Source organism: Hemicordylus capensis, chromosome 2 (assembly GCF_027244095.1).
Source record: "Hemicordylus capensis ecotype Gifberg chromosome 2, rHemCap1.1.pri, whole genome shotgun sequence".
NCBI lineage: Eukaryota > Metazoa > Chordata > Lepidosauria > Squamata > Cordylidae > Hemicordylus > Hemicordylus capensis.
In genome coordinates, this window is record NC_069658.1 from 330,767,219 (window position 1) to 330,792,030 (window position 24,812).

At 44.7% G+C, this 24,812-nt stretch overlaps 3 protein-coding genes and 1 long non-coding RNA gene across 4 annotated transcripts in view; 2 read left to right on the top strand and 2 right to left on the bottom strand.

Moving 5' to 3' along the window:
• ZFYVE28 (zinc finger FYVE-type containing 28) overlaps window positions 1-2,379 on the top strand; it is a 30,339-nt gene extending 27,960 nt beyond the window's left edge. The window contains exons 12-13 of the mRNA XM_053293599.1: window positions 305-417; window positions 1,350-2,379. Coding sequence (XP_053149574.1) covers window positions 305-417; window positions 1,350-1,481 — 245 coding nt within the window. The 3' untranslated portion in view covers window positions 1,482-2,379. The remainder of the gene's footprint in view (window positions 1-304; window positions 418-1,349) is intronic.
• On the bottom strand, window positions 83-6,650 carry LOC128344104 (uncharacterized). Its single transcript, XR_008315674.1, has 4 exons — window positions 5,728-6,650; window positions 3,873-4,017; window positions 2,435-2,495; window positions 83-876 (listed from the first exon to the last, which is right to left on the bottom strand). It is a non-coding gene; the product is annotated as an uncharacterized LOC128344104 (long non-coding RNA).
• On the top strand, window positions 6,268-13,452 carry MXD3 (MAX dimerization protein 3). Its single transcript, XM_053293600.1, is given in 7 exon segments — window positions 6,268-7,017; window positions 7,019-7,098; window positions 7,325-7,424; window positions 8,973-9,002; window positions 10,740-10,854; window positions 12,247-12,421; window positions 12,649-13,452. Coding segments are annotated over 7 exon segments (837 nt in total). The 5' UTR covers window positions 6,268-6,799; the 3' UTR covers window positions 12,768-13,452.
• A 211-nt stretch (window positions 13,453-13,663) lies between these two features.
• PRELID1 (PRELI domain containing 1) lies at window positions 13,664-24,784 on the bottom strand. The gene is made up of 5 exons (XM_053293601.1): window positions 24,431-24,784; window positions 19,883-20,108; window positions 19,677-19,790; window positions 15,175-15,253; window positions 13,664-14,006 (listed from the first exon to the last, which is right to left on the bottom strand). Exons 1-5 carry the CDS (start codon window positions 24,520-24,522, stop codon window positions 13,861-13,863), a joined length of 657 nt encoding a protein of 218 aa, XP_053149576.1. The 5' UTR covers window positions 24,523-24,784; the 3' UTR covers window positions 13,664-13,860.
• Window positions 24,785-24,812: the final 28 nt, after the last annotated feature.

Here is a 24,812-nt window from a genome sequence, read left to right on the forward strand (position 1 = left end):
TTTAAAAAACCTCACCAAATCATGGCCCCTTTTGCTCTTCCTTTAATTAATACAGTCAGACACACACATTTCAGACTGCTGCTTTTTGTTGCTTAAATTGCTTTATTGTGTGTCCTTTATCATCTTATGAGTGGTTTACATGGTAAGCCACTTTGGCTATTTTAAGAGAAAAGCAACATATAAACATGGTGGTCAGATCAGCTTTGCATACTTTACCTCAATTTGGGTTCTCAACACACTTATAAACCTGCCTGGTTTTAGAAGGTATGCAACAATTCATAGCTATCATTCTGTCTCTTTTCAGATGCTTTGGTCCCACCAGACTGGGTGCCAGACAGCACCTGCAGCCACTGCATGGCTTGCCACGTGTCTTTCACTTTTCTTCGTCGACGACACCACTGTCGGAGTTGTGGGAAGGTAGGAAACTGGAGCTGGGAAGGGACTTGCAAAGATATTTTGGGAAAATCAAAAGCAGTAAAATGATTGGACTGCGGATGTGTGATGGCAGGGATTGAACCTGGGATCTTCTTGGGGTGGCAGTCAGAGAACTCCTTTTAGCTCCGTGGTTCTGTGACTTGCTAGCAAGGACTGTGCCTGAAAGGACACTTGGAGTATTGAAACGTTGCATGTCCAAGTGGGACAAAATGGGAGAGTTTACAGCTGCAGGTCGTTAATGACAGAGAGAGCAGGAAGCTCTGGGTGGAAAGAGTAAGGATGATATTCTGAGCAGCATATTGGGACTGTAATTTAGTGGTAGAACATCTGCTTAGCACGCAGAAGGTCCAAGTTCAATCCCTGTGAAGAAATCCTGCCTGGCGAAGTAGACCGTACTGAACTGGCTGCACCCGATGGTCTAACTTGGTATAAGACAGCTTCCTATGTGAGGAAAAGATAAAAATGAATCTTCTTGTTATTTATTTATCTATCTATTTATTTATTTGATTTCTATACCGCCCTTCCAGAAATGGCTCAGGGCGGTTCACACAGAGAAATAACAAATAAATAATAAATAAGATGGATCCCTGTCCCCAAAGGGCTCACAATCTAAAAAGAAACATAAGATAGACACCAGCAACAGTCACTGGAAGTACTGTGCTGGGGGTGGAAAGGGCCAGTTACTCTCCCCCTGCTAAATGAAGAAAATCACCACGTTAAAGGTGCCTCTTTGCCATGTTAGCAGGGGTTACCTAAATCAGTTTTGGGGTCTCTACTAGATTGTGATAGATTGCAGTTGAGCTGTGGCCCAGAGATGTGTGTTTAGGGCAGCAGTTCTTTCTCCTTTATGCAGTAGCGTTTGCAGTTCTGGGTAACCTTTGACCTTTTATTAATGCATACCTATTTCCTCACAGATCTTTTGCTCCCGCTGCTCATCCCACCTGGCACCTCTGCCCCACTTCAGGCAACTGAAGCCAGTTCGTGTCTGCACTCACTGCTACACCACCCATTTGCCTCCCACCAGCAAAAATGCCAGTTGCTTATGATGGATGGGGGGCTTCACTGAACACCTTCTGTGCCTGAGGAAATGCCAAAGACTGGAAGCCAGCCACAACACCACAAAGTGCCTCCAGCAAAGAACTGTGGGGGCAACCACATATGTCTTGCTATGACGTTTTCCAAAGGGCTTTTGATGGGAAGAGGGAACTCTAGGATTTCATAGGATTTGGTGAAATCTTCAAATGTTAGCTTAAAGAACACTTACGATACATTGGGCTGGAACTCGAATTCACTGCAGGAACTGCTTGGGCAAACACTTCTAAATACCAATATAAGCCACTTTCCCTATTACTCTTTCCTGTGGTGAAATAAACTCTGGCCCATACAGGGACTGCCTGGTGCTGGTCACCTGGTTTTCAGGATTCTTTTATTTAGGAAAAGGGTCAGGGAACCCTAAGGCTACTTTTCTGTCCTACAGATTCATTTTTGACAAAGCTGTAAGGTTGCATTGTCAGATTTGGCTGTAAAGTGCAATAAGGGCTTTATGATGCTTTTCACGGGAATTGAAAGCCAAGTTCTTGACTTCAAACAACAACAAAAGCTTATGGAGGATAGCCATGACTTTTTGTCCAATAGCTTCTGATAAAAGCTGAGGGCTGCAACAATCTTTGTATGCAATGTACATTCTGTAAATCTTTCCTGTCCCACTGTTTTGTGTGAAAAATGCTCTGGAAGACATACAACTTCTTTGATACCAGCCTGGGCTGGTTAGTCTCCTGAATACTTGAATACGTGCTGTCTGTTACTATTGCCAACTTTGTCTTCTCTGGGTCAAAATCACTTTTTTGCTGGATATGCCTATAGGATTGCTGTTGGGTGTTGCTCAACAGAATCTGCTGCTACACTCTTCTCCCAGGAAAATGCAAATACAAACTCTCAAACTTGTGCTGTGTGTGGTTTTTTTCCACCCTGCTCTGTTCTTCTCCCCGCTATTCCTCACCTCCATGGTGCCAACTCTGTATCTCCTGAGGTTTGTAGGCAGGCTGTGCAATTTTTTCTTCCTGTGCAGCAACAAAAACTTTGATATAAATTAATATGTTGAGCAGTGGGCCACACTTAAATGTGGGCTGGTATTCATGAGTGTCTCCATTCATTGTCTAGCACTTTTCCATAGTGCTACCATGGAATCCATCTTCAGCAGACAGTGCTGATAACAGCTGTCTACTGCCTTTCAACCTTTTCACTCCAGAAACCAACCTACTCCTGTACATTTAGTTGGCATAGCCCATACCAAAAGGATCAAAAATCAGGCAAAGAACTAAATATGTAACTAGCTTAACCCACGCAGAGCATCTGCACGCTAGTACTTGATTGCTCCCCTCACCCCCGCCACAGCTCCACTCAGCTTAGAGATCTCCATTCACTCTTCTCCTCTGTCTTTCTTCCCCTCCCTCTTGTTCATCTTGTTTCCTCAGCTAATTCACACAATGACAGCTTCCTTCTCCTGAAGGGGCTCTTTCCTCCCTCACTACCCCTCTCTTCACTGACCCCTGCCTACTATCCCTTTTTATATATTCATCTCTTCTCCTCTACAGTCAAGAACATCTTCCAACCAGTAACAGTTGCATTCTAATTGACTTTAACTATCACAGGCTCCTCCTCTGTATCTGCATATGGAATCCCCACTACCCAATCACCACAGTACCACAGGCTCCTCCCCCATCTGCATATAAAATCCCCACTGTCCAATCACCGTGGTGCTTCTGCTCTCACAGGCTCCTCCTCCCTATTAGGGGTGTGCAAGGAACCGTCTAGCCCGGGCCCCATCAAGCCCCCCCTGGTCCGGTGGGGGTCCGCGGCCAGGTAAATGTATTTTTGGCCCTATTGGGTCTCTGTAAAGGCGAGTGGTGGCCATTTTGGCTGCCGCCGCGCATGCACAAATGCCCTGTGCGAGGCCGTAGGCCATGCCAGGCCTTGCAGAGGGCATTTGTGCATGTGTGGCAGTGGCCAAAATGGCCGCCATTTGCCTTTACAGAGGCCCGAAAGGGCCAAACATATTCCATTTACCCAGCCACGGCGGTGTTGAGGGAGGTCGGCGGGGGAGGGGGAACCCTCACAGACCCACCCCCCCGCAGCCTACAGCAAGCCCTCCGAAGGGGCTACAGGTATTTAGCTTTAATTTTAAATTTTTTAAAAAAATTCGGACCTGTCCAGTGGTTTGGTTCCAGTCCAGACGGAACCGGGGTGGGGTGGGGTGGGGTGGTGGTGTTTGATCCGGAACCGGTTTTGCACATCCCTACTCCCTATCTGCAATGGAATCCCCACAGCTCAGTCAGGTGCTTCTGCTTGTGAACTCGTGCGAGAGCTGCCACACACAGGATTAGCCACAGGTACATCTTAAAGAGAACTGGATAGATGGGGGAGGGATTCTGCATTACCTTCTTTTGAACTCCAGTAGAAATGGTATGTAGATGGGCAGCTTCACACAATCACCACCACCAAGAAGCTGGTCATCCAGCAGTCGGAGATTCCTGATGGGCATGTCATTTGAAGCTGCCAACCACCAGTTCCCGTGCCACCTTACTGAGATTAGAACATAGGAACATAGGAAACTGCCATATACTGAGTCAGACCATTGGTCTTTCTAGCTCAGTATTGTCTTCACAGACTGGCAGCAACTTCTCCAAGGTTGCAGGCAGGAATCTCTCTCAGACCTACCTTGGAGAAGCCAGGGAGGGAACTTGAAACCTTCTGCTCTTCCCAGAGTGGCTTCATCCCCTGAGGGGAATATCTTGCAGTGCTCACACATCAAGTCTCCCATTCAGATGCAACCAGGGCAGACCCTGCTTAGCTATGGGGACAAGTCATGCCTGCCTGCTACCACAAGACCAGCTCTCCTCTCAACATTGTCCACCCAACTTAATTCTTGGTTACAGATGGGAGAATCTCAGTACTAGTGCAGGAACCAGCACTCTGGTGGCAATTGTGTGAAGCCACCCTATGTGTTACAGTAGACATGTTCTAAAACTTTGTGCCCACTCTTCCTAACCTCTTTCTCCCAGTGATCCCAATGTGGATTAGGACTTCCATGGCTGCATTTTTTTTTGAAAGAGAGCAGGCCAGTCCTAAGCACATTAAATGTATTTTAATGTAATGTTGTATGTAGTTGGGCCCTAGTGAGTGCTGCAGAGCATTAGTGGCTGGGGTTGTATATTAAAACAGCAGCCTAATTAACTACTGTGACATTTATATCAAAGTTTAAGCAATCAATCTCTTGCCTTGCCCTGGTCATTTACTATACCCCAATAATTAAAAACCAAAGTGTACGTCCCTGTTTTCTGGCACTGGCTCCTAATTCATATTTTGTATTTTATTGATTCCCTTTTAAAAAAAATGTGTAAGGATATTTATTTATCAGATTTGTACACCATCCCAAAAATTTCATCTCTGAGCAGTTAACAATAGCATAAAACAAGTTAAAAAACACATACAAAAACTTAAAACATATTAAAAATAAACTAGAAATTAAAACCTAAGAAATTTAAAAAGCTGAGAAAGCTTGGGCGAAAAGATGGTTTTTCAGGTGTTTTTAAAAAATTGCCAGAGATGGGGAGGATTGTATCTCAGCAGGGAGCGCATTCAACAGTCTTGGGGCAGCAACTGAGAAGGCCCGTCTCTGTGTAGCCACCAAACCAATTCACAGTAACTGTAGACGGATGCATATGCACTAGAGAGAAGGGAAAGGGACTAAACCCTCACTGATGAAAATTCTTTACAAGTTACATATATAATGTATTGCCACCACATCCAGACATTTATCTTGAGTCTTGTGCAGATCTAGACATGTGCATGGATATTTAAGAACTAGGCATTGTGTATGGTCTGATAAGATTTTGAACTGTTCATAGTAACAGACAAAAATAATATCTGAAGTGTGGGGGAGTGGACATTTCCTATAATCAGTCCCCTCTCCAAGCCTTTCCGTCACTGTTCCTTTTTTTTTTTTTTAAGTGGACTTCTTGGTGGTGACCTTGGATGCCTGTTGAAAGGTGGGATATAAGTATATTAAAGACATACAATGAAATATTATAGAATGCATATGTACTAGGATGTCTTTAACCAAAAGGACATCAACCTCTTTAGTTGTCAAATGCAATGCAGGACTATCTCTCACATAACCATTTTTCTCCAGATGGTAATCTTGAATAGCAGTTATTCTACAATAAGCAAAACATGATCCATTATTAAACGTTTCATTTGTGTTAGGAGAGCTGCTGTGGTCAGTTTATTTACCTGCTTCAAAAGCCACTGCAGGAGAACCTATTGTAGGGTCAATGAATACAGCCATCACCCAGTGTAGAACCTTGCCTGGGTTTTAGCAAAGGTGGTGAATGGGAAGGAGTTGTATTTCGATGCAAGGATCCTTGGTGAGAATGGGCGGTGTATTCTAATGAGCAGCATATTTTGAAGCCTGAAATTGTATTTGTCTACGGGAACTGTAGTATTAGACGGACTACTCTGAAGGCAAAGTATGCCAGAGTGATCCGTCTACTACACCTTCATGTTCTGTAGGATTTCTCCCTCTACTACAGTCGTGTGAGAATTCCCAGATGTGTATTGACGCTCCATAGTCAAGTTCTTTCTGGGTGGGTAGGAGCGCTTTTAGCAGTACCGCGCCACCGCTGAACTGCAACATGGCACATATTGAAGATTCCAAGCGTAGGTGTGAAGTGGGGATTCTGCTACGCGTTGTTGTTGGTGGTGCCGGCAATAACTGCTCTAAGCTGATACGGAGCGTGGAAGTGTGATCGCGGGCATACACCTTAAGTGGCTGGCTTTCGGGGGCGGGCGAGGTGTCGAGAAGTCGCCAGTCGACTTCGATTTTTCAAAGAATGCTCGAGAGCAGAGGTGCTCTTACCCCTGGCCTTTGAGGCCGAAGTCCAGGGTCTCCACATCCTTTGGGGGCCCCTAAATCCTTTTTAGTCTGTCCTGAGCTGTGTGGTTGCCCGGAGAGCATAATGATGCTTAATTTGCAGGGGAGCGGTGCCTCCAAGGGCCTTTAGGTCCAGAGCCAGGCTGCAAAATTACCTAGGCGCACCTTTGCTCGAGACGAGAGTCGAGATACATAGTCTTTCTAATACAATCCCCGCGCAAAACCTCCCCCTGAGCTGGTTCCGCCTCCAATTCAAATTTGAAACCTCATCTTTTCCCGCCCGAATTTGTTTTGAAAGTGTAGTGACGTCTAGATGGCTGGACACGTCCTTCAGCCAATAGTAGAGCTGGCTTCCCTAACCCCGCCCAGAGCAGGTTGCTATTCAAAACAGTGCTTGGGGGCCGCCGAGCAAGCTCAAGAGGGGCAGAATGGATGTGTGAAACGGGTGCCCCGTTCTTGCGAGTCAAAAACAGCTCAGGCCTCTGTAGTGGTGGGCTCTGCGAAACCTTCAAAGAGGTGCTACTTACTGCCGGGCCGGTTCGAAGGGGCGGAATCAGAACCTCGGAGCGCTCGAAGGGGCGGGGCTCGGGCCTGGGTTGGCTGCTGAAGGCTGTGGATCGGTTACGGTGCAACGAAGTCTCGGTTCGGATCCCTTGTTGTCATGGAGCTCATCGCTAGCAACATTCAGGTGCTGCTGCAAGCAGCGGAGTACTTGGAGCGCAGGGAGAGAGGTACCTGTCGGGGCTGGGCTGGGCTGGGCTAGTAGTCACGATTGTGATGGGTTCCTCATTTGGGTTTTTTGCGGGGAGGAGAAGACCTAGAAGCAATCGAGGCCCTTTGGCCTCGGTTGTAGGCTGCTACCGTCCACGTGAGTTGGTGGGTGGATATTTAGTTGGAAAAGCTACGGGGATGAGGAGGAAGCGAACTAGTTCGGAGTCTCTGCTTTTTCCTCTTTAGAGGCTGAACATGGCTATGCTTCCCTGTTGCCTCCCGGCTCGCAGGAGGCGTTACGGTCCCGGAGGAGGCCAAAGCCTCGGAAGGCCCTGAAAAGCCTCAGGTATGAGCCTTTTTACCGACATTCCAGCGGGTGGGTGGGGATGGCATATTGTTCCCTGCGTAAATTGATCCTGCTGGGTACGTGATTTATTATTGTGTGGTAAACATTCAGACAAAACAACGCTAAAACGAGAGTGTAGCAACTGATGCCTCCCTAACTGGAAAATAGAAGAGATGTAGCTAAAAAGAGGTGGGGAAGAAGAAGAATTTCAAACAGAGGTCATTACGGGGCGCTTATGAAAGATGGCTTACTGAGCACCTCAAATGAAATGGAAGGATAATCAATGGAAAACTAAGCAATCGGCAAGCCAACCAACCAGTGTTCCCTCTAAGGCGTGGGCCCATGCCTGTGCTAACAATTTTTTTTTAATGTCCACTCAGTTAATTTTAGATCCTGCTCAGGTTGAATCAGGAAGGCCCCATTCTGAATGCATGTGTGCACACACTGCCTTGATACTCCCACCCAGAACAAAACTCATACTGCACACAGACGAAAAAAAAGAGAGAACACACTGCAACCAACGTGTTTGTACATGATGGGAAGCCAGCTGATGAAGATATTTTATCATTGTATTTTTAAAAAACTAAAAATCAGGTCTGGATCTGCAGTTTTAAATTACAATCTCCACCTTCCCTCTGCCTTGTTCAGGAATTGAACTAGACCCTTTGTATTGCTTTTCTGTTTTCCTCTGAAGCTTGGCCTGTGTTTCAAGCCATTAACCTTGAGGGTTATATGCTCCAGGATCTAATGCCCAGTTAAAGGCAGAAGCCCTAGTTGTAGAGAATGGAATGCTAGAATTGGCATTTGTGAATCAGATTGTGCAAGATGTGTGTCATGAACATTTTGGTTTGTAGTTATGACTGTTCTAGTACTTCTAAATCTAAATATAACCCTGCTTTCTTACTGCAGAAATAAGCAAGCTGTCTACACAGACTGTTTACATTTTGCTGTTGCAGGTGGTCAAGAGCCTTTTCTTGTTCCCTTAGGTGCTTGTTTAATTTATGTAAATTAATATATTTTTATCCTGTTCTTCTATGAGAACAGGAGCAAAATGAAAAAGAAAGTAAGTGGTGAATGAAAATACTCTCTCTCGTGCCCCAATCAGCCTAGCCCTATGGGCCTCTGTAATGCATTATTTGTTTCCTGAATGCTTGGATGTGGTGATGAGCAACATGGAGATTGTAATGGTATAGTAAGGAGGATCTAGAATGATGCCATGCTGTACAAATGACTGAGCTTCTTGTTTTTGTATTCATTTGCTATGTAAACCACTTTGTGATTTTTTAAAAAGTGTTGTATAAATATTCATAATAAATTATAGTAAACTGCATCTAGTAAATGAAACATTTCTTCTCCCCTGGATGCTTGCAAACAAGCAAAAGAAGTGTTGAAGCTGAGCTCTGAGAAATGAGAGGTTTTGCTGGGACAGGATGTGAACTTAGTTTGTGTTTGCCTCATGGAGCAACAGGAAGAAAGCAACTAGACACATCTGGAAATCAAAATGCAGTTCACTAACCTTTGTTTCCTTTTTCTGTTTTTTTTTTTTAGGTCTGTTCACAATGAGCTGGAAAAGCACAGGTAAACTTTCATAGATAAGTGAATGAGGACAAAATATAGAGTCTCTCCTACTCCCACCTCTCCTGTTGCAGAATGCAGCAGGAAGAGGAAACTAATAGCACTGAATGTACCAGCTCCTGTTTATAAGACTGCTTTGTGTCTAAGGAAAGGGATGGAATTCATGAAGTAGCAAACATATTTTGCAGCTGAATGGATAAGAAGCCTTCACCAGGCCATTTCTGCCTCTTCTGCCAAGATGTGGGCACAGCTCTTGTATAATCGTGGGTGGGTTGATTGTGATGCTTTTTACTTTGGTATCCATTGGAGAAGTGCACAAGGGAATGTCCATGGGGAAAAAATGTACAAGAAATGGCATGTGAAATAGTTTGTAGCTATTCATATTTTCCAATCAAAAAATGAAAAAGTAAATGGCATTGCAGCTCTCATTTTCCAATGCAATGCAGCTAATTATTATTTATTTATTTAAAATATGTATACCACGCCTCTCCAGTGCACTACTGCTCAGGGCAGCTCACAAACAATAAGATAGACACAGATACAATAAAAGTAATAAAATTAGCTTTTTTAAAAAGTCAGATTAAATCCCACAATTATTAGGTTCAAATTAAAACTGAAAATGAACCATGAGAGATCCAGGATGCAAGTGGCTTTGCCCTCCAGTCATAAGATCCTGTCACCTTTTTAATGGAGGATATCTCCCAACACAATTACCACTCCAGGCTGATTTGTCCATTTTGTATAATTTTCTGTGTATTATGTCAAACAAAAACACTGAACAGTTTTGAGTGATTGGCTTGATTCAAATAACTGCCTGTTTGCCAGGACTGAAGATCACGCACGGACAGTTCAGTTTAGTCCTTAATAGCACTCAGATCTACCACTATTCTCTTAAAGTTAAAAATTGACCTGTGTAAGAAGGAATTGCCAACCACCTTAAGTGGCACAGAGGGGAAATGCTTGACTAACAAGCAGAAGGTTGCCGGTTCAAATCCCCACTGGTACTATATCGGGCAGCAGTGATTATAGGAAGATGCTGAAAGGCATCATTTCAGACTGTGCAGGAGGCGGCAATGGTAAACGCCTCCTGTATTCTACCAAAGAAAACCACAGGACTCTGTGGGCGCCAGGAGTTGAAATCGATTTGACGGCACACTTTACCTTTACCAGAGAATTGGGACTATGATGCTGGGGGAGGAGGCTTTAAACCCATTTGCCTCTAATCTAAATGGCCTGTTTCTTCCCACACCTGACACAAATAGCAGTTAAGGGAAGGGGTATAAAGAAAAGGATTATAAAAACCCTCCTACAGCACTGATTCATTCTTCCCTCTCAATGGTGTCAGTTTTTAGCTTAAAATGTGAGCGATCCAATCCTATATCTCCCAATGTCTCATCTACTTTATTCTTATGGAAGGGCTTTCAAAGGATTTAAGTATGTTTCCTAGACTATGGGAAACACCTATATCAGGCAGCAGCTTGATCAGTGAGGTGAGCATAACAAGAGACACAGGCAAACTGTGGGATCTAGTTCCGGTTCTACCTTTGCACAGAAAGTTATTCATGAAGTTTGAGGCCTGACCTAAGTGGATGATTGCAGCTCTTTGACTAGGGGAGACTTCTGGGAAATGTCCATCTTGGAAGGGTCTGGAAGTTGCCTCCAAGTCTCTCCTGAAAGAATGCAACCTCCCATGCTGGCTCCTGCATTAAATCTACACTGTGCTGGTTCTTTCCTTGGCAGGAGGGCCCAACTGCGGCAGTGTTTGGAGCAACTGAAGCAGCAGATCCCCACGAATGCAGAGCGTTCACGTTACACAACCCTCAGTCTCTTACACCGAGCAAGGCTTCATATCAAGGTATATAACACGTCACACCTTATAAACCTGACAAAGGCAGATGTAATATGGGCAGCAATTACATATCAGTGGACAGTAATGTTAAATGTTGCCCTTCTTGGCAGCTCTAGTTGGCAATGGTTTGCATAGCTCTAATCACCCAGAGACACAAGTTTTGGGCAGCATGTAAATGTTTAAATAAACAAAAATGATAAGCCTTGCACACAAGGTATATGGGTAGGGTCCTGTTGGATCAGACCAGAGCGCTCTCTAATCCACCATTTCCCACCATGGCAAGCCAGATACCTCTAGGAAGTCCAGGAGTGAGACATGAAGACAAAGAGCCATCTCCCACCCTTCTTCCTAGCAGCCGATCCAGAACCATACCACCTCTGAACCTAAAAGCAGCATATAGCCATGCTGCCATAACTAGTAGCCCTTGATACACTTGTCATCAAATTTGCCTAATCCCTCTTTAAAGCCATCAAGGCTAGATGTGGCCATCATCACATCTTGTGGCAGTGAGTTCTGTAAACTATATGCTGTGAAAGGAAGCACATCTTTCTTTCCTGGATCTGTCATTTTCATTCAATAATCCTTGGTTCTAATGTTATGGGAGGGAGAAAAACGTCACCACACTAATCTATCATATCTATAGAATGCATAATCCTATAAATCTTTTATCGTGTCCAATTAATCACATTTTTAAAAATCCCAATTGTGGCGATCTCTTTCTAGAGAAGGTGCTGCAGGCCCCTATCTTGGTTGCCATCTTCTGCACCTTCTCCAGCTCTCCAGTATCCTGTTTGAAATGTACCAAGCCATTCACAGTATTTTGTGTGACTGCAGCATGACTTCATGGGCAGAGATTACAATATTCGGTTTTATTTGACTCCCAGTATGGAACTTGCCTTTTCTATACAGCTGCTGCATAAATTAGGTTAATATGCCATAGAGCTATCCACCACTCAGTAGTGCTCTGATGGATGGAAAAACTTCCAGTCTCCTGGACAAATGTTACATAATTTAGCTAAGGGCTAATTTGAAATAGAGGGGGAACTGTCTTTCCCCATTCCTGCCAAGTGGCCATATTGCTTTCTAAGGGATATGGAATTTCTTCAGCTTTGTTGCTACAAAACCAGCTTACTCTGTTACAAGCTTAGCTTAAAGACAGCTGTTTAGTCATAATGAAGGTCTCTCTAGTTCAGCATTCGGTTTCCAAAGGTGGCCAGTTAAATGTTTCTGGGAAGCTTTTATGAGGAAGTCATGGAAACCCTAGCAGACAGCTTAATTTATGTGTGATGAAGTACAATGTTGACTCCATAAGTTCACATAATAAGCTTGCTATTTTCTAAGGAGTTCAACTATTTGTTATAGTATCTGATGATGTTCTTAATCCCACACCCCCTCCAGAAGCTGGAAGAGCAGGAGCAGAGAGCTCAGCAACTGAAAGAGGCACTACGATGCCAGCAACAAAACCTGCATCAGCGGTTGGAAGAGTTACTCAGTCACTCAAGCATGGAGCGGCTGCGGGCATACAGCCTAGATTCCTCTCGGCTCTCTTCTGAACGCTCAGATTCAGACCCAGGTGAGTACCATCTATAGACAGATTGTTTCTGCTGTTGTGCCATTCTGCAGACCAATCACTGGATGCTTTTCTGTTATCGATCAGCTATACCATACTGCAAGAATTCAGAGGGCTGGCTATCTGCTGTCAGGGTATAGCTCCCTAGAGAATAGCTGTGCTCAACAGTAATGCTGTATGGTATCCCATCCTGCAGAAGTGGATAACTGGTTTTTCTTTTCCTGCTACAGAAGATGCTGAAGTGGACGTGGAAGGTCTGGCATTCAGTAGTGTGGAAGAGGACGTGGTGGCTGCCTTCAGCAGTGGGCAGGAGCACAGCTATTCAAACACCAACGCCTCCTGGTTATGATGAACAGAAGCCTGGTTCTGTGGGCAGCTTTTAACTAGACAGAATAATCCAGCAATTCATGCAGGCATTGATGGAAGCTGGCTCTTACCATGACACTGCTTGCTACAAGTACGGGAAGAAAAGAAGTCCCTCTTTTAAAATATGAAGGATAATGCTCATATTGCACTTCCCATCAGAACCAGCCAGAGACTCCATGATGTAGGTGGTGGCTAGCCATCCACTCTGCTACTCAGGAAGGCAAGGTTTTAAAGCACTTGACTGGTACTTGCAAGTTTTGCTATGTCTTCGGTAGGTGTACTTCTCTCTCCTTCCCTGTGTCCCTGTTCAGGCCCTGTGTTTTTCCTGGCCCTAGTAAACAAGCTTGGACTGATAAGGGCTAACAAAGGGCCAACATAGACTATAGTACTCTGACTCCTTCCACTTGTGTAGAAGAGATGCTCTTAGGCTTTTTACCCAAGCTCCTGTGTCCCAAGTCCTTCCATCTGAGTGGGAGGGACACGAAATGGATTTTGTTGCAAGATACTTTGTTTGGAGTCAGTAACAGCTAGGGCCATGGCTGACAGGCTCCTCTGCCACAAAACAAACCAGCAAGTACTTTTCCCCCCAGGAACACAACTCTCCTTTGTAACCCACCCACCCCACTCTGTACACAGCAGTATTTTAGTAAATATTTTTAATCACTTGCTTCCTATGCATCTGTTTTTGCCTAACAATTCAAAAGGACAGTCTGGTCTTCACAGCATGCTTGTTAACAGGCAGTGGCTAGCCCACACAGCTGGGCTGTAATATATACACACACAGAGAGAACTCCAAGTTGTCCCAGAGGTAAATGTAAACAGGAAGACACATTTAAATCAGTTTTGAAGATAAGGGCTCACAAGAGGAACAGGCCCTGGTACTTGATTAAATTGGAGTCTATTTTAATGATAATTACACCTTTAAAAAGAGGATGATTGTCTGATTTGTACAGTTGAATTAAAAAACATAAAATCTAGAGACACTGGTCAGCTTTGCATCCCAGGGAAAAAGCAGCCTCGTTTACAGGTGAGCCTTCCAATACAACTCCGGTCCCTGCAGCAGAAAAACAGTTTCTTCACACATACTGTTGCTGTTGTTTCTTTTTAGTAGCTGCCTTGCTAGCCAAGTCCTTTGCTTTCTCAGTAGCAGCCAGAGCAGTCTCCTTGGCTTTCTCAGTTGCCTCCTTCGCAGTTTCCACCAAGGTTTTAGATGGTGCTTCACCTGTAATAAGTTAGGAGAGCAGACACTAGTATATCTACAGAACCTGCCAGAAAAGTGTCTTAGTTGAATTCTATACAAGAGTTTATTGGTGCTACTAGTCTGAATACCACTATGTAGGATGTATATGGTAATCTAATTTGACAGATTATAGCTCAGAGCTACTAGCTCTTAAACTGAAAAGCACCAATTAGAAACAAAAGGTAGGAATGCACTACAACATTACATAAATGGAGTCCTAGCTCAAAAAGTTAGATAATGAACCAGGAGTACAAAATTCCCTTCTTCCAACCCTAGCCGCTCCACTGCCTGTTGGGGTAAGAGACAGAAGTTTTACGTTACCTTCTAGATGTTCCAAATTCCCACCACTACAAAATGTTCTATTACCCCAATGGTTCGTGCCTCCACTATGAAATGCAGGACTCTGCAAAGTTTACAACTTGTGCAGAACCCTACTTTAATGTAGCTTGCGACATTCTAAAGCTGTATTTCATCTCCTCCCCCCAACTTGGCATGCTGCCTCTGCTCGTGAGCATGATGGATTAAATCAGTAACAAGATAAACTCAGGGCTTCCTGCAGAAAGGGAAACCCCTAGCTGGTTCTACCCTATTAAGCAGTATGGAAGGGCCAGTATGGGCCATACTGATGGGCCAGCTAGCAAGATGATTGCGTGAAACTGCACTGCTCTCCAGAATCAGTTGCTTGCTCTAAAGAGTGCAATTAGCCAGAAGAAAAATCTTGGTATTTTGCCAACTCTATTATGCTTTCTCGAACAATTCCAGGAAAGGACTACAAGGATGCCAATCCCACAACATAGCGGTACATTATCTCTTGCAGAGCTACATGCTAGGGAAATGAATTGATGTTTTGGTGGGGCAGGAAGCAGTACCTTTTAAGCATGAGTAAAGCAGGTGTCTTATCTGCTCCTCCACTTTTCTGGGCATGCTGCTCAGAAGCCCATGCATGGCCACAGGGCTTCACCCGGCAGCCTGCGCGAGACACACATTGCTCCCCGTCAAATCGATTCAGCGCATCCCTACTATATGTAATTTGCACCTTTGCAAGCTGAATGTTAGCTATGCTAGAAGTCTGGCCATTCCATCCCAGGATCTACCAGTAGCATTTTCCTCAACCGTAATCCGTTTTTGTTACCACTGTTAATGAACTTACCTTGCATTTTGGCCAGCACATACTCAAACCCTTTGGTGCTCTTGGTCACATTGCTCTTGAACCTGGCCAAGCCAAACTCCTGAAACAAGAGCACAGCAAGTATGAGCCTAGGCTAAAAAGTAAGGAAAGCGAATTGGATCACCAATCTGTGTTCACACACTTTGATATTGTGGAATCAACCTGGTGGCTGTGGACCACCTCCAGCCTCAGAGGCACGATGCCTCTCAATACCAGTCACAGGAGAGCAACAGCAAGAGAGAGCATGCCCTAACCTCTTGCCTGTAGGCTCCCCAGAGGCATCTGGTGGGCCACTGTGTGAAACAGGATGATGCTGGACTAGATAGGCCTTGTAGTTGGAGCATATGCGATTTGGAAACCCATAGGATTTTTGTGATGAAAGCAAACTACTTATGTAATTACCTTCAGAATACCTCTAAAAACAAGAACACATGTTGGCAGTCTGAGAATCTGCTCTGTTTTTTATAATCCTTCAAAGTAGAAAGTTAATTTTTTTAGGCATTATAATGTAAAAACAATATTCATATCTTAAACCAACATTCAAGGTAATTAACCACAGTTAGGCAGTGATTTAACTCCCTTTTAATATAACTATGTAATTCAATATCATCAGAGGTGGGGGGGAGTTGTGTGTTGCAGAAACCAGCTGAACCCCAGCTGATTGACATCTCCCTAGTTAAGAGTTTGAGGTTGTGTTTGATGTGTACAAATTTGTGTTTTTTGTATGTTTCAGATTCTCAGAGCCACTTAAATATTGTTGAGACTGTTCATTGATTAACAATGGAAGGCGTTTCCTACCCTGAAGTTCGTGGAGCTAAAGTAGCAAGATATGATGATAACTACTCACTTTGTATCATCTGTCAGAGACAAATGAGGCATTGGAGACATCTGTTGCTATACCCTATGAAAAATTACTGAGCTTTTTCAGGGAGTGTGCTCAGTATGGAGACACAAGTTTTCCTGAGATTAGTAAGTGCCTCAGTGATTTCACATGGCAAGATCTTTAAACAAAAGGATGTTCATGGTATAGTAAATTATCAAGAGACTGTTCATACCAAAATGCTCATACATGCCAAAGAATGATATGAAAAAAAGATAAAATCAAATACTGAGGAAGACCAAATACTGTCAAGCAGTACCTTCATTCAATCTTGATCATCACCTTACAAAAGGGAGTTGTCTCTTGTGAGAATGGACCACCAGGTTACAAGAAACTCTGGCATCTAGTTGCTACAGAAAATGCTGGTTAGTCACTTAAAGATGCAGTTGAAAGTGGGAATGAGAAATTGCTTGTCAAACTTTGTACATCCATTGATCCTCAAGATACACATGCTATTGAGACACTGCTCAGAGCCTTTGGATGGAGTGGTCTAGAAGTGTAATAAATAAAGTACCACAAACTGTGCTGGGCAACACATGTAACAAGCATCAATCACTCAGCACTCAACCTACAAAAACCTAGCAAGGTGAATGAGCTGGCAGCCGAAACTGAATTTCTTAGTCTGCTTGAGAATACATTGTTGGATGGAAATACAGTCACCATGACTCATCTTCAAGAGGCATACAGAGGAATCCTTAGCAAAAGTGGACAGCCATCCCAGCCGCAAAAAAATAAAGCAACTAATACAGCATGATATACCAAGTGTAGAATTCCATAAACCAAAACAAGTGAATGTATAAGAACATGTTTCTATCAATTTTAAGAGATGCTACAATTCAGTTAGCAGAAGAGAGCAACACTGACGGAAATGACATAAAAATATTCTCATGCTGCTAAGATTCTATGAAAACTTATTGCCAAAGCAGAGAGATGGGTATTTTCTGGTTCACTTACAGAAGTTATAGACAGGAAATGTTCCAAGTGAATTGTATAGCTTCTTCCATTGGGTTCTCAAGAGACTAAACAAGCCTATCCACAGAAAAAAGTCTGAAGTTAATCAGCATGACGTGAGTTTAGCTCAGACTACAGTGTCTGATGGAATCACTCATGAACACTGACAGATTTATCAAGAGTTTTGAGATGGAAACTGAGTTGTAAATAATTCAAAAGTCCCTTTTTGTGCTTTTGGCGCAGATCATGCATTGGAACACATAAACCAGGCAGCAGGTGGACTGATAGGCATAATGCTCACTCCTCAAGCTAGAACAAAGTTTTTCTTATCTCACCATAATTAGCAAGGCTTGCTGGAGAAGCACAGCAGATGGCCGGTATATTACCTGCTACACAAACCGATCCTCATGCATTATCGAGATCACTCAACTTCAAACAAAGGCAAAACATTGAAGCACTAACTGCCACTTTCCACAGCTTTACAAACCCATTTACTGAGCACACTGATAATCTCTTCAACCTGGGCACAAAGGAGAAATTCAAAAGATACCTGTAAGCAAAGTGAAATTGGTAAGAAGCTACTTGAAAGTTTTGTATCTGAGCATATAAACCAGGGAAACATCAACCTGTGGGCTCCATTGAGAAGATGTAAGCTGCAGACTTTTGAACATTGGGAAAACAAAGTGATTGCTGGAGATAATGCCAGAACAAGAGCAGTCTGATGGCTATTCTAGAAAAATTACCCACTGGGGGAGACACATTGCCTGATGATGAGGATGCAGAGCCACTAGTCATGAACAAGGGAAAAACAGAAGCCATTCATAGTGAGCCTAATCAGTCAGCTGGATTTGAGGTGGGACTTGTAGGTGGGATACAGAACTTCAGTCACTTCATAAGCCGGACAGCGCAAAAAACTGGCCAGCTTCAACATTTTACAGATTATTTTCTGTCAAAATTCAGGAACTATGATGAACTTCATGTGATATTTGATCGCTATGACGTTGATATGTTACTCACGACAGGAACACATGAAAGACAAGGGCAACAACTGGTGATAGCTGACCACATCACGGATACAACAAACAGCAAAATTAACAATGAAGTGGTTTCTTTCACGTGTGAAAACAAAGATGGAACTAACACATTACTTGTCAAAGAAGATACCTGAAAAAGCACAAACGGTAAAAATGTGGTAGTGGCATGGAGACGTGAATGCAGAGCTACACACAGACATGAGCCATCTTTAAAGTAATCAGGAAGAAGCGGATACAAAGCTTTTGCTTCATGCTGCTGATGCAACAAACAAGAGGGCTTCCAGAATCAACATTCACTCATCCAACACTGATGTTTTTGTGCTAGCTCTTCGACAGTACCCAGAATTATGTGCTGACACAAATTTTGTTACTGGAAAAGGAGAGTTGTACTGCACGATTCCTCTACTGCCCATATATTGGACCCAGCAAGATTTCTCTTGGACCCAGCAAGATTTCTGCTTTGCCTGGCTTACATGCTCTCAGTGGTACAGACCAGAGTTTCTTAACCTTGGGCCCCCAGATGTTGGACTACAACTCCCATCATCCTCAGCCTGGGGGCCCAAGGTTAACAAACCCTGGTACAGACAATACTGGAGGTTTTGCAGAGAAAGGGAAACTAAGTTTCTGGAAAGCTTTCAAGAATGCCAATAATTGTATTATAAGTGTACCTGCAAGCCTGGGGAAGGAGTTACTCCCCAGTGAAGGTACATTTGCTGCCCTTAAGGAATTTGGCAGGTTTTCTTGCCTCGTACACAGATCTCACAGATTGACAGGTTAAGTTGGTGGCTCTTCACCAAGAAACAAGCAGCCTTCCACCTACAAGAGATGTATTATACCACGCAATACTATGAACACACCATCAAGCAATCATTTGGAATAATGATACGATCATGAAGCGTGTAATCCCATCACCTGAAAAATATGGTTGGAAAATGGAAGGGGATATCTGGAATCCAATAATGGCTGTACTTCAGTTGGTGAGGTGTGGATGCACCACCTCCAGACTCCAGGGAGGAAGATGCAGCGGTCATAAAGCAGGGCTGAACTGCTGCGACATTATGTTCCTGTGCATCTCAAAATACACAGAACCAAAAGCATGCTTGTGACAACATGATGGAGAATGAAGATCCAGAGGACGAGGAGCTAGAGGAAGATGACTACATGAATCTCTAGGAAGAAGTAAATTAATACACAATGATGTGCCGAAGTGCAAAAAAAACTTTAATTATGAACATTTTTCATATGCTGTAATATTAATTAGGTGTAAGGTAATTTGTGTGTAAACACTTATGCAAAACTTGTAGTAAAAGTCACTTATGCAAAATGTTTATCTATCGTTTAATTATTCTTTAACAACTTTCACAGATCAGCACGACAGTCAGAGCAGATTCTCAGACTGCCAACATGTTTTTTCTTATTCTTTAATGTATTTTGAAGAGAACTCTGTAGGTGGTTTGCTTTCATCACAAAAATCCCAGTGTTGTGCATGCTCCCGTACTATTGCACCTGATCCAGCAGGGCTGTTCTTATGACCATGGGCTACTAGCAGTCAGAAGTGCTATAATCTGTCTAGTTCTTCTCACGTAAAGTCTAACTGTACAGACCTTTGGCCCACTCACCTGGACAGCACGTGAGACACCAAACAAACTGGAGGAGACCCAAGCTTCCCGTGTGACTTCTGTCCAACTGCTGTTTTCTGGGTTCTCTCTGTAAACACATCGCTCCTCCACCACCTGCATGGGAAACAGTGTTGCAAAATGACCATCACCCTACATGGCCAATTTTGCTTGCAGCATCAGCCCTACAGAAAGCCACTGCTGCTCACCATAAGACGTGCATGATTAATGTTCCAGGTGAATGTGGTCATGGTTCGGTTCTGTGGGTCCACAATGGAATCTTCTAGGATGTAGACAGAGTGGGCAACATTGGCTGGAAAGAAGCGTTCTGCCCAGCGGGGCATCCTGTTGGTCTTGGTTAGGAGCCGCCGAGAAAGCAGCTTCTGGTCTTCTGTTACCTCCCGATGCAAGATATCTTCTGTCAGTACATGTTTGCTGGACGGGGGAAAAGACATGGGTATATTTAAGCAGTCCTAAATGAGCCTCGTTGAGCAGTAGTCAAATGGCAGTGTTCTGTTCCCTCTAATTTTTATCATCAGTGAACGGAGTGAGTTTTGTTCTGGGCGGCAGTATCACATAACTATCTCTCATGCACACACACACACAGAAAGAATGATTGTGCAGCACAAATTTTTTTTAAAATCTCCAAATTTTAGTTGAAGGGGGAGAGGAAAGTCTCCCTTTTGCTGTAATTAAAAAGCCATAGCAGCAGAAGGAGCTCTGTGTGTGGGTCCTCCTTCTACTTTTTAAAAACTGTTTCAAGTTATGATCATTGAAAAATCCTTCAAAATTAAAATGGATCTACATTGCTCTGCTCCCATATATAAAATGCCAATCTTAAAACATTTATCCAATGGAGGATTATCACATAAGCAATATAGGCAGTTGCCTTTGGCGGCAAATCTTGGGGAGTGGCATCTGGAGGGAAACTTAATTCTTTTTTTCTACCTTTAAAATGCTGCTGTGTAGCGGCAGAGGCTCCATCCGCCTCCTAAACCATCACAGGAGGTGAGGTCTGGCACTGGAGGATGGAGGAGAAAGAGGTCCTCCCTCAAGCCTGGCTTACTTGCAAATGACACAGAGCTGGGGATTTGTGCACAGGCCTGAAATCCCCTGCTGTGTGTCATTTGCAAGTAAGGGAAGACCTCTTTCATCGCTGTCCTTTAGTGCCTGACCTCATCGCCTGTGATGATAGGAGGCGGGCCACCACTACACTGTTTTTCAAGGTTAAAAAAAAGAGTTAAATTTCCCTCCGCCGCAAGCCCCCTCGCTTTTGCCCCTGGGGTGGCAAATCTTTGGCTGCCTAAGGGCGGCTAGAAGATTAATCCGCCCTGCATTTAACTCTAAAAAGCGGGGTGGGGAATGGATTGTTTAAACAAAGATAATTCTATAGCTCAATAGAAAAGTCATCTACAATGTTTTCCACAAACAAGTGAATTATTTCTATTAACAACAGTGGAATTAAATATTTAAGCTCTTCAATAGTACTGATTAAGGCATTAATACACAAAGTTTAGTGTAATGCTTTTGTAGAAGAGGGGACAGGAATCTTTCTACATGACTTATTCCATGCTTTAATTGTGATATGAATGGAAAATCCTGACACTTATGCTAAAAACTACAAATGGCTTCTACTAGACACCTAAGTCTACATACAAATTTCACAATTACAAAAAATACAGAGCCAGCCTTAAATGCTGTGTTCTGCAAAATGAGTGTTTTAACTTGTAAATACTCACTTCTGTATGAAGAGGCGGCAGTAGCAGGAGTGGGGTAGAGGAAAGTCCCCACTTTTGCTTTAATTTTTAAAAAGCCACAGTGGCAGTAACTGCAGGGGGGGGCGAGGGCAGAGTTCCCCCTTCCCCCCCATAGATCACCACTGCCAGCAACGGGATGGGGCACACTGGTGGCGCCCCATCCCTGGTGGCAGCTGGCTGGAAGGGGAGGAGGAGGAGGGGAGAGCACCCTCTTACCCCTGAAAGCCACCTGTGCAGTGCAGCAGGATGTAGGGGTGGCTGCTTCCACCTCACCGCCTCAAGTGATTGCACGGGTTCTGCTGCCTGCAGCTCACATGGAGGAGAGCTGGAAACAGGCTGCTGACAGCAGAACCCCTGCAGTCACTTGAGAGGAGGGGCGGTGGAAGCAGCACAGCAGGCTTCTCGGCTGGTGGGGAGAGGGAGAGGGAAACAGGGCAATGCTTCCCAGCTGGAGAAAGAGGGGGAAACGGGGTGCTGGGCAGTTGGGCGGCGGTGGCGGGCACAACAGAGACGGAGTGCATGCCAGAAACTGCGGCGTGGGGGCTTGGTGAATATGCGCACACCTTAGAGGGAACAGTGAGTATTAGCTATCTCCAGTCCATATGGAGGCAGAACTCAGCAGAAACAAGGAGATTGCAGTTTCTTTCTAGTTGGAACCAGTTGGCTTTTTGCTTTCACAAGGTGCCACAACCAAACTTGTTTTCTGCTGCAGAGCCAAATGCAGCAATAAAAGCTGGGATAGAGATTCTCTTTAGGGTGAAAGAACAACGTCATCCCCACGCACTCTTGATGTGCTTCATGCTAAAAAAATCCAGGCTATTTTGAAACCTCCCCTGTGTTGTGCTCAGTAATCCTCACTATGTCAACATCTTCACCTTCGGCAATATCGCATGGCAATATTGCATTCTGTAATCGGCAAAGAGGAGTGGCTCAAATCTGCTAAGGGAACCCTCCCTTGTGCATTTTGCTTTTGGGACACAACTGTTGGGTCCTAACTTGCCATCCCAAAAAGCAAAGCCCCATGCACTACACTGCATCCTCCAACAGCCACTGCTTGGATACAGACAACAGAAATCTTATGGCATATCATGTGCCCAAGTACAGTACACAGCTGACAGAATTTAATCTTAAATATATCTTCTTGTGAATACTGTTTGAAGGGGGTGAGAGGTCACAGCTCATTTCTTTAGGTACCTTTTCTCAAGTGTTATACAGTGTCTTTACTCAGCAGCTCCATTGTGCTCAGTGGAGTTACTCCCAGGTAACCACTTCTAGGTGCCGAGACTGCAGCCTCAAGGTGGATTGTCTTAACTCTTGGTAACATCTGGAGTGGCAATTCTAATGTTCATAAAATCATTCCCAGGTGATGATAGTTAAAATTCACAATACATACATGTATATGTAGTGCTTTACCCCAGCACAACTTTTTAAGATAAGCCTCTTAGTGCACCAAGATAAGAAAGCACTATGTAGTTTAACAAATCTTTGGACCTATTTTCTGCACACACTGGGCCATACCCTTGCCATTCGTCTTAATAAAGCCAAGTTTACAAAACTCTGGCTCTAAATACACAGTTACATCACACTCCAAAACAACATACATAAGAATCATGAATGGATTTTCTTCCCCCAAAATGGAGTTAACTCATTCTTCCTGATCCAAGAAGCCTAGCATATATCCTGAAGCCCATCTAACTGTGCATAAATCCTCTTGTGTTCTACTGTAACACTACTAAACTTCAGTCTAAACTTGTATTTAAAATACCTGATATCCCACTTTGCAGGCCATAGGCCTCAAGACAGCTTACAATTTTTATTAAGAAACATTTAAAACAATTAAGCAAACAAAACTTTAATGCAGCAGTAAAACCTTTGGGCTCCTACAACATGCCCCTCCTTTCTGCCCTTCCAAACATCCAGTCTGATTAAGAGTTCTGGGTACAGGAAGATCTGGTTAGTCTTCGTAGACACTATTGCTAGATGTGGCTTTTAGATTTCCCCCCCAGAGAACAGGGAAGTCAAGGAGTGTCCAGACAGTTTTCCATGATCACTCCCCTCGGGTGACTGAAAGGACCATACGTTGCTCTTCGCCAATAGGCAAGAGGGGGAAAGCAGCAGCAGCTGTGTAGAAACAAGGGCGTCCTGCTAGATTTCATGAGCCGGTTTGTGCAAGATCATTGCTGGGCGGAAGCACAGATTACTCATAACAGCACCGATTTAAACCTGCTGCAATTTCATGCACACTTGCCGAAGAATAAGCCCCCTGGACGGAGGAGGGATTCCTTCCAGATGAGTGTGTTTAAGGAAGGTACCTTTACTACCCAACTCTATACACGATTCCTCAAAAAGGAAACCTACCGAAAGTAATCCTTATTTTTTTGGATTTCTATCCTGCTGTTCCATAGGCTCAGAGGCGTTTAGTGCATTTATCTAGAAGTGAGCAGCCTGTCCCCAAAAGGTTCATAAAGGGAATGAGAGCCAGCGTGGTTAGAGTGCTGGACTAGGACCGGGGAGACACGAGTTCAAATCCCCCTTCAGCCATGAAACTAGCTGGGTGACTCTGGGCCAGTCACTTCCCTCTCAGCCGAACCTACTTCACAGGGTTGTTGTGAAAGAGAAACACAAGTATGTAGTACACCGCTCTGGGCTCCTTGGAGGAAGAGCGGGATATAAATGTAATAATAATCTACGAGAGCACGAAGAACCCCGACCCAGGGCTGTTTCTAGCTCCGGGGTGAAAACAGAGCCGGGGGGGCGGGGGTTACCAATGAATCAATGCTTTTCCACTCCTCCGGTAAATGTGGGGAGCGGTCTGTAATAGAAGCTGCGGTCTAGAGTCCCCCCTTGGAATGGCCGAGTCTTCCCCCACCACAGAAGGAGGAGTGAGCTGGCCTGGCAGGGAGAGGCGAAGCCCAGCAGCAGCAGCACCAGCAGCAGCAGCGCCGCCGCCCTTCTTGGTAGCTGCAGCCGCCCGCTGCCAGCCACCGGCGCCCGGCTCACCTGTAGGGATTCGGGTAGCGCTGCCAGAAGGCGGCGAAGACTTGGTCCCAGGGCCCCTTGAGGACGCTCAGGGTCAGGAGGTACTTCCCCATCAGCTCCGCGGTCGCCGGTCCTGCTGGAGACCGAGAGGATGGAGAAGGGCGCGGGCGGGGGGGGGGAGGAGGAGGGCGAGCGGCTTGGCTGCAGCCGGCCTAGGCGCCGCAGCCCCTCCTCGCCCGCCACGCGTCGGGCAGCCCCCCTGTGGATCGCAGCGGCGCCGAGAGCAGGAGGCGTCCAGCGGCCGCCATGCGGGGACAGGGGAGAGGCAACAACTTCCGCTCCGACTGGCAGCCCAGACTCTTCTTCCGCCGCTGGCACCACCCATCGCCCCTCCCGCCACCAA

Excerpts from the sequence above, each read along its gene's own strand:
- PRELID1 (XM_053293601.1), bottom strand. The coding sequence starts at position 24,522 with ATGGGGAAGTACCTCCTGACCCTGAGCGTCCTCAAGGGGCCCTGGGAC. Across the intron at positions 20,109-24,430 it reads CGCTACCCGAATCCCTACAG|CAAACATGTACTGACAGAAG; the intron begins GTGAGCCGGGCG and ends TCCCCCGTCCAG. Across the intron at positions 14,007-15,174 it reads TGTGCTGGCCAAAATGCAAG|GTGAAGCACCATCTAAAACC; the intron begins GTAAGTTCATTA and ends AACTTATTACAG.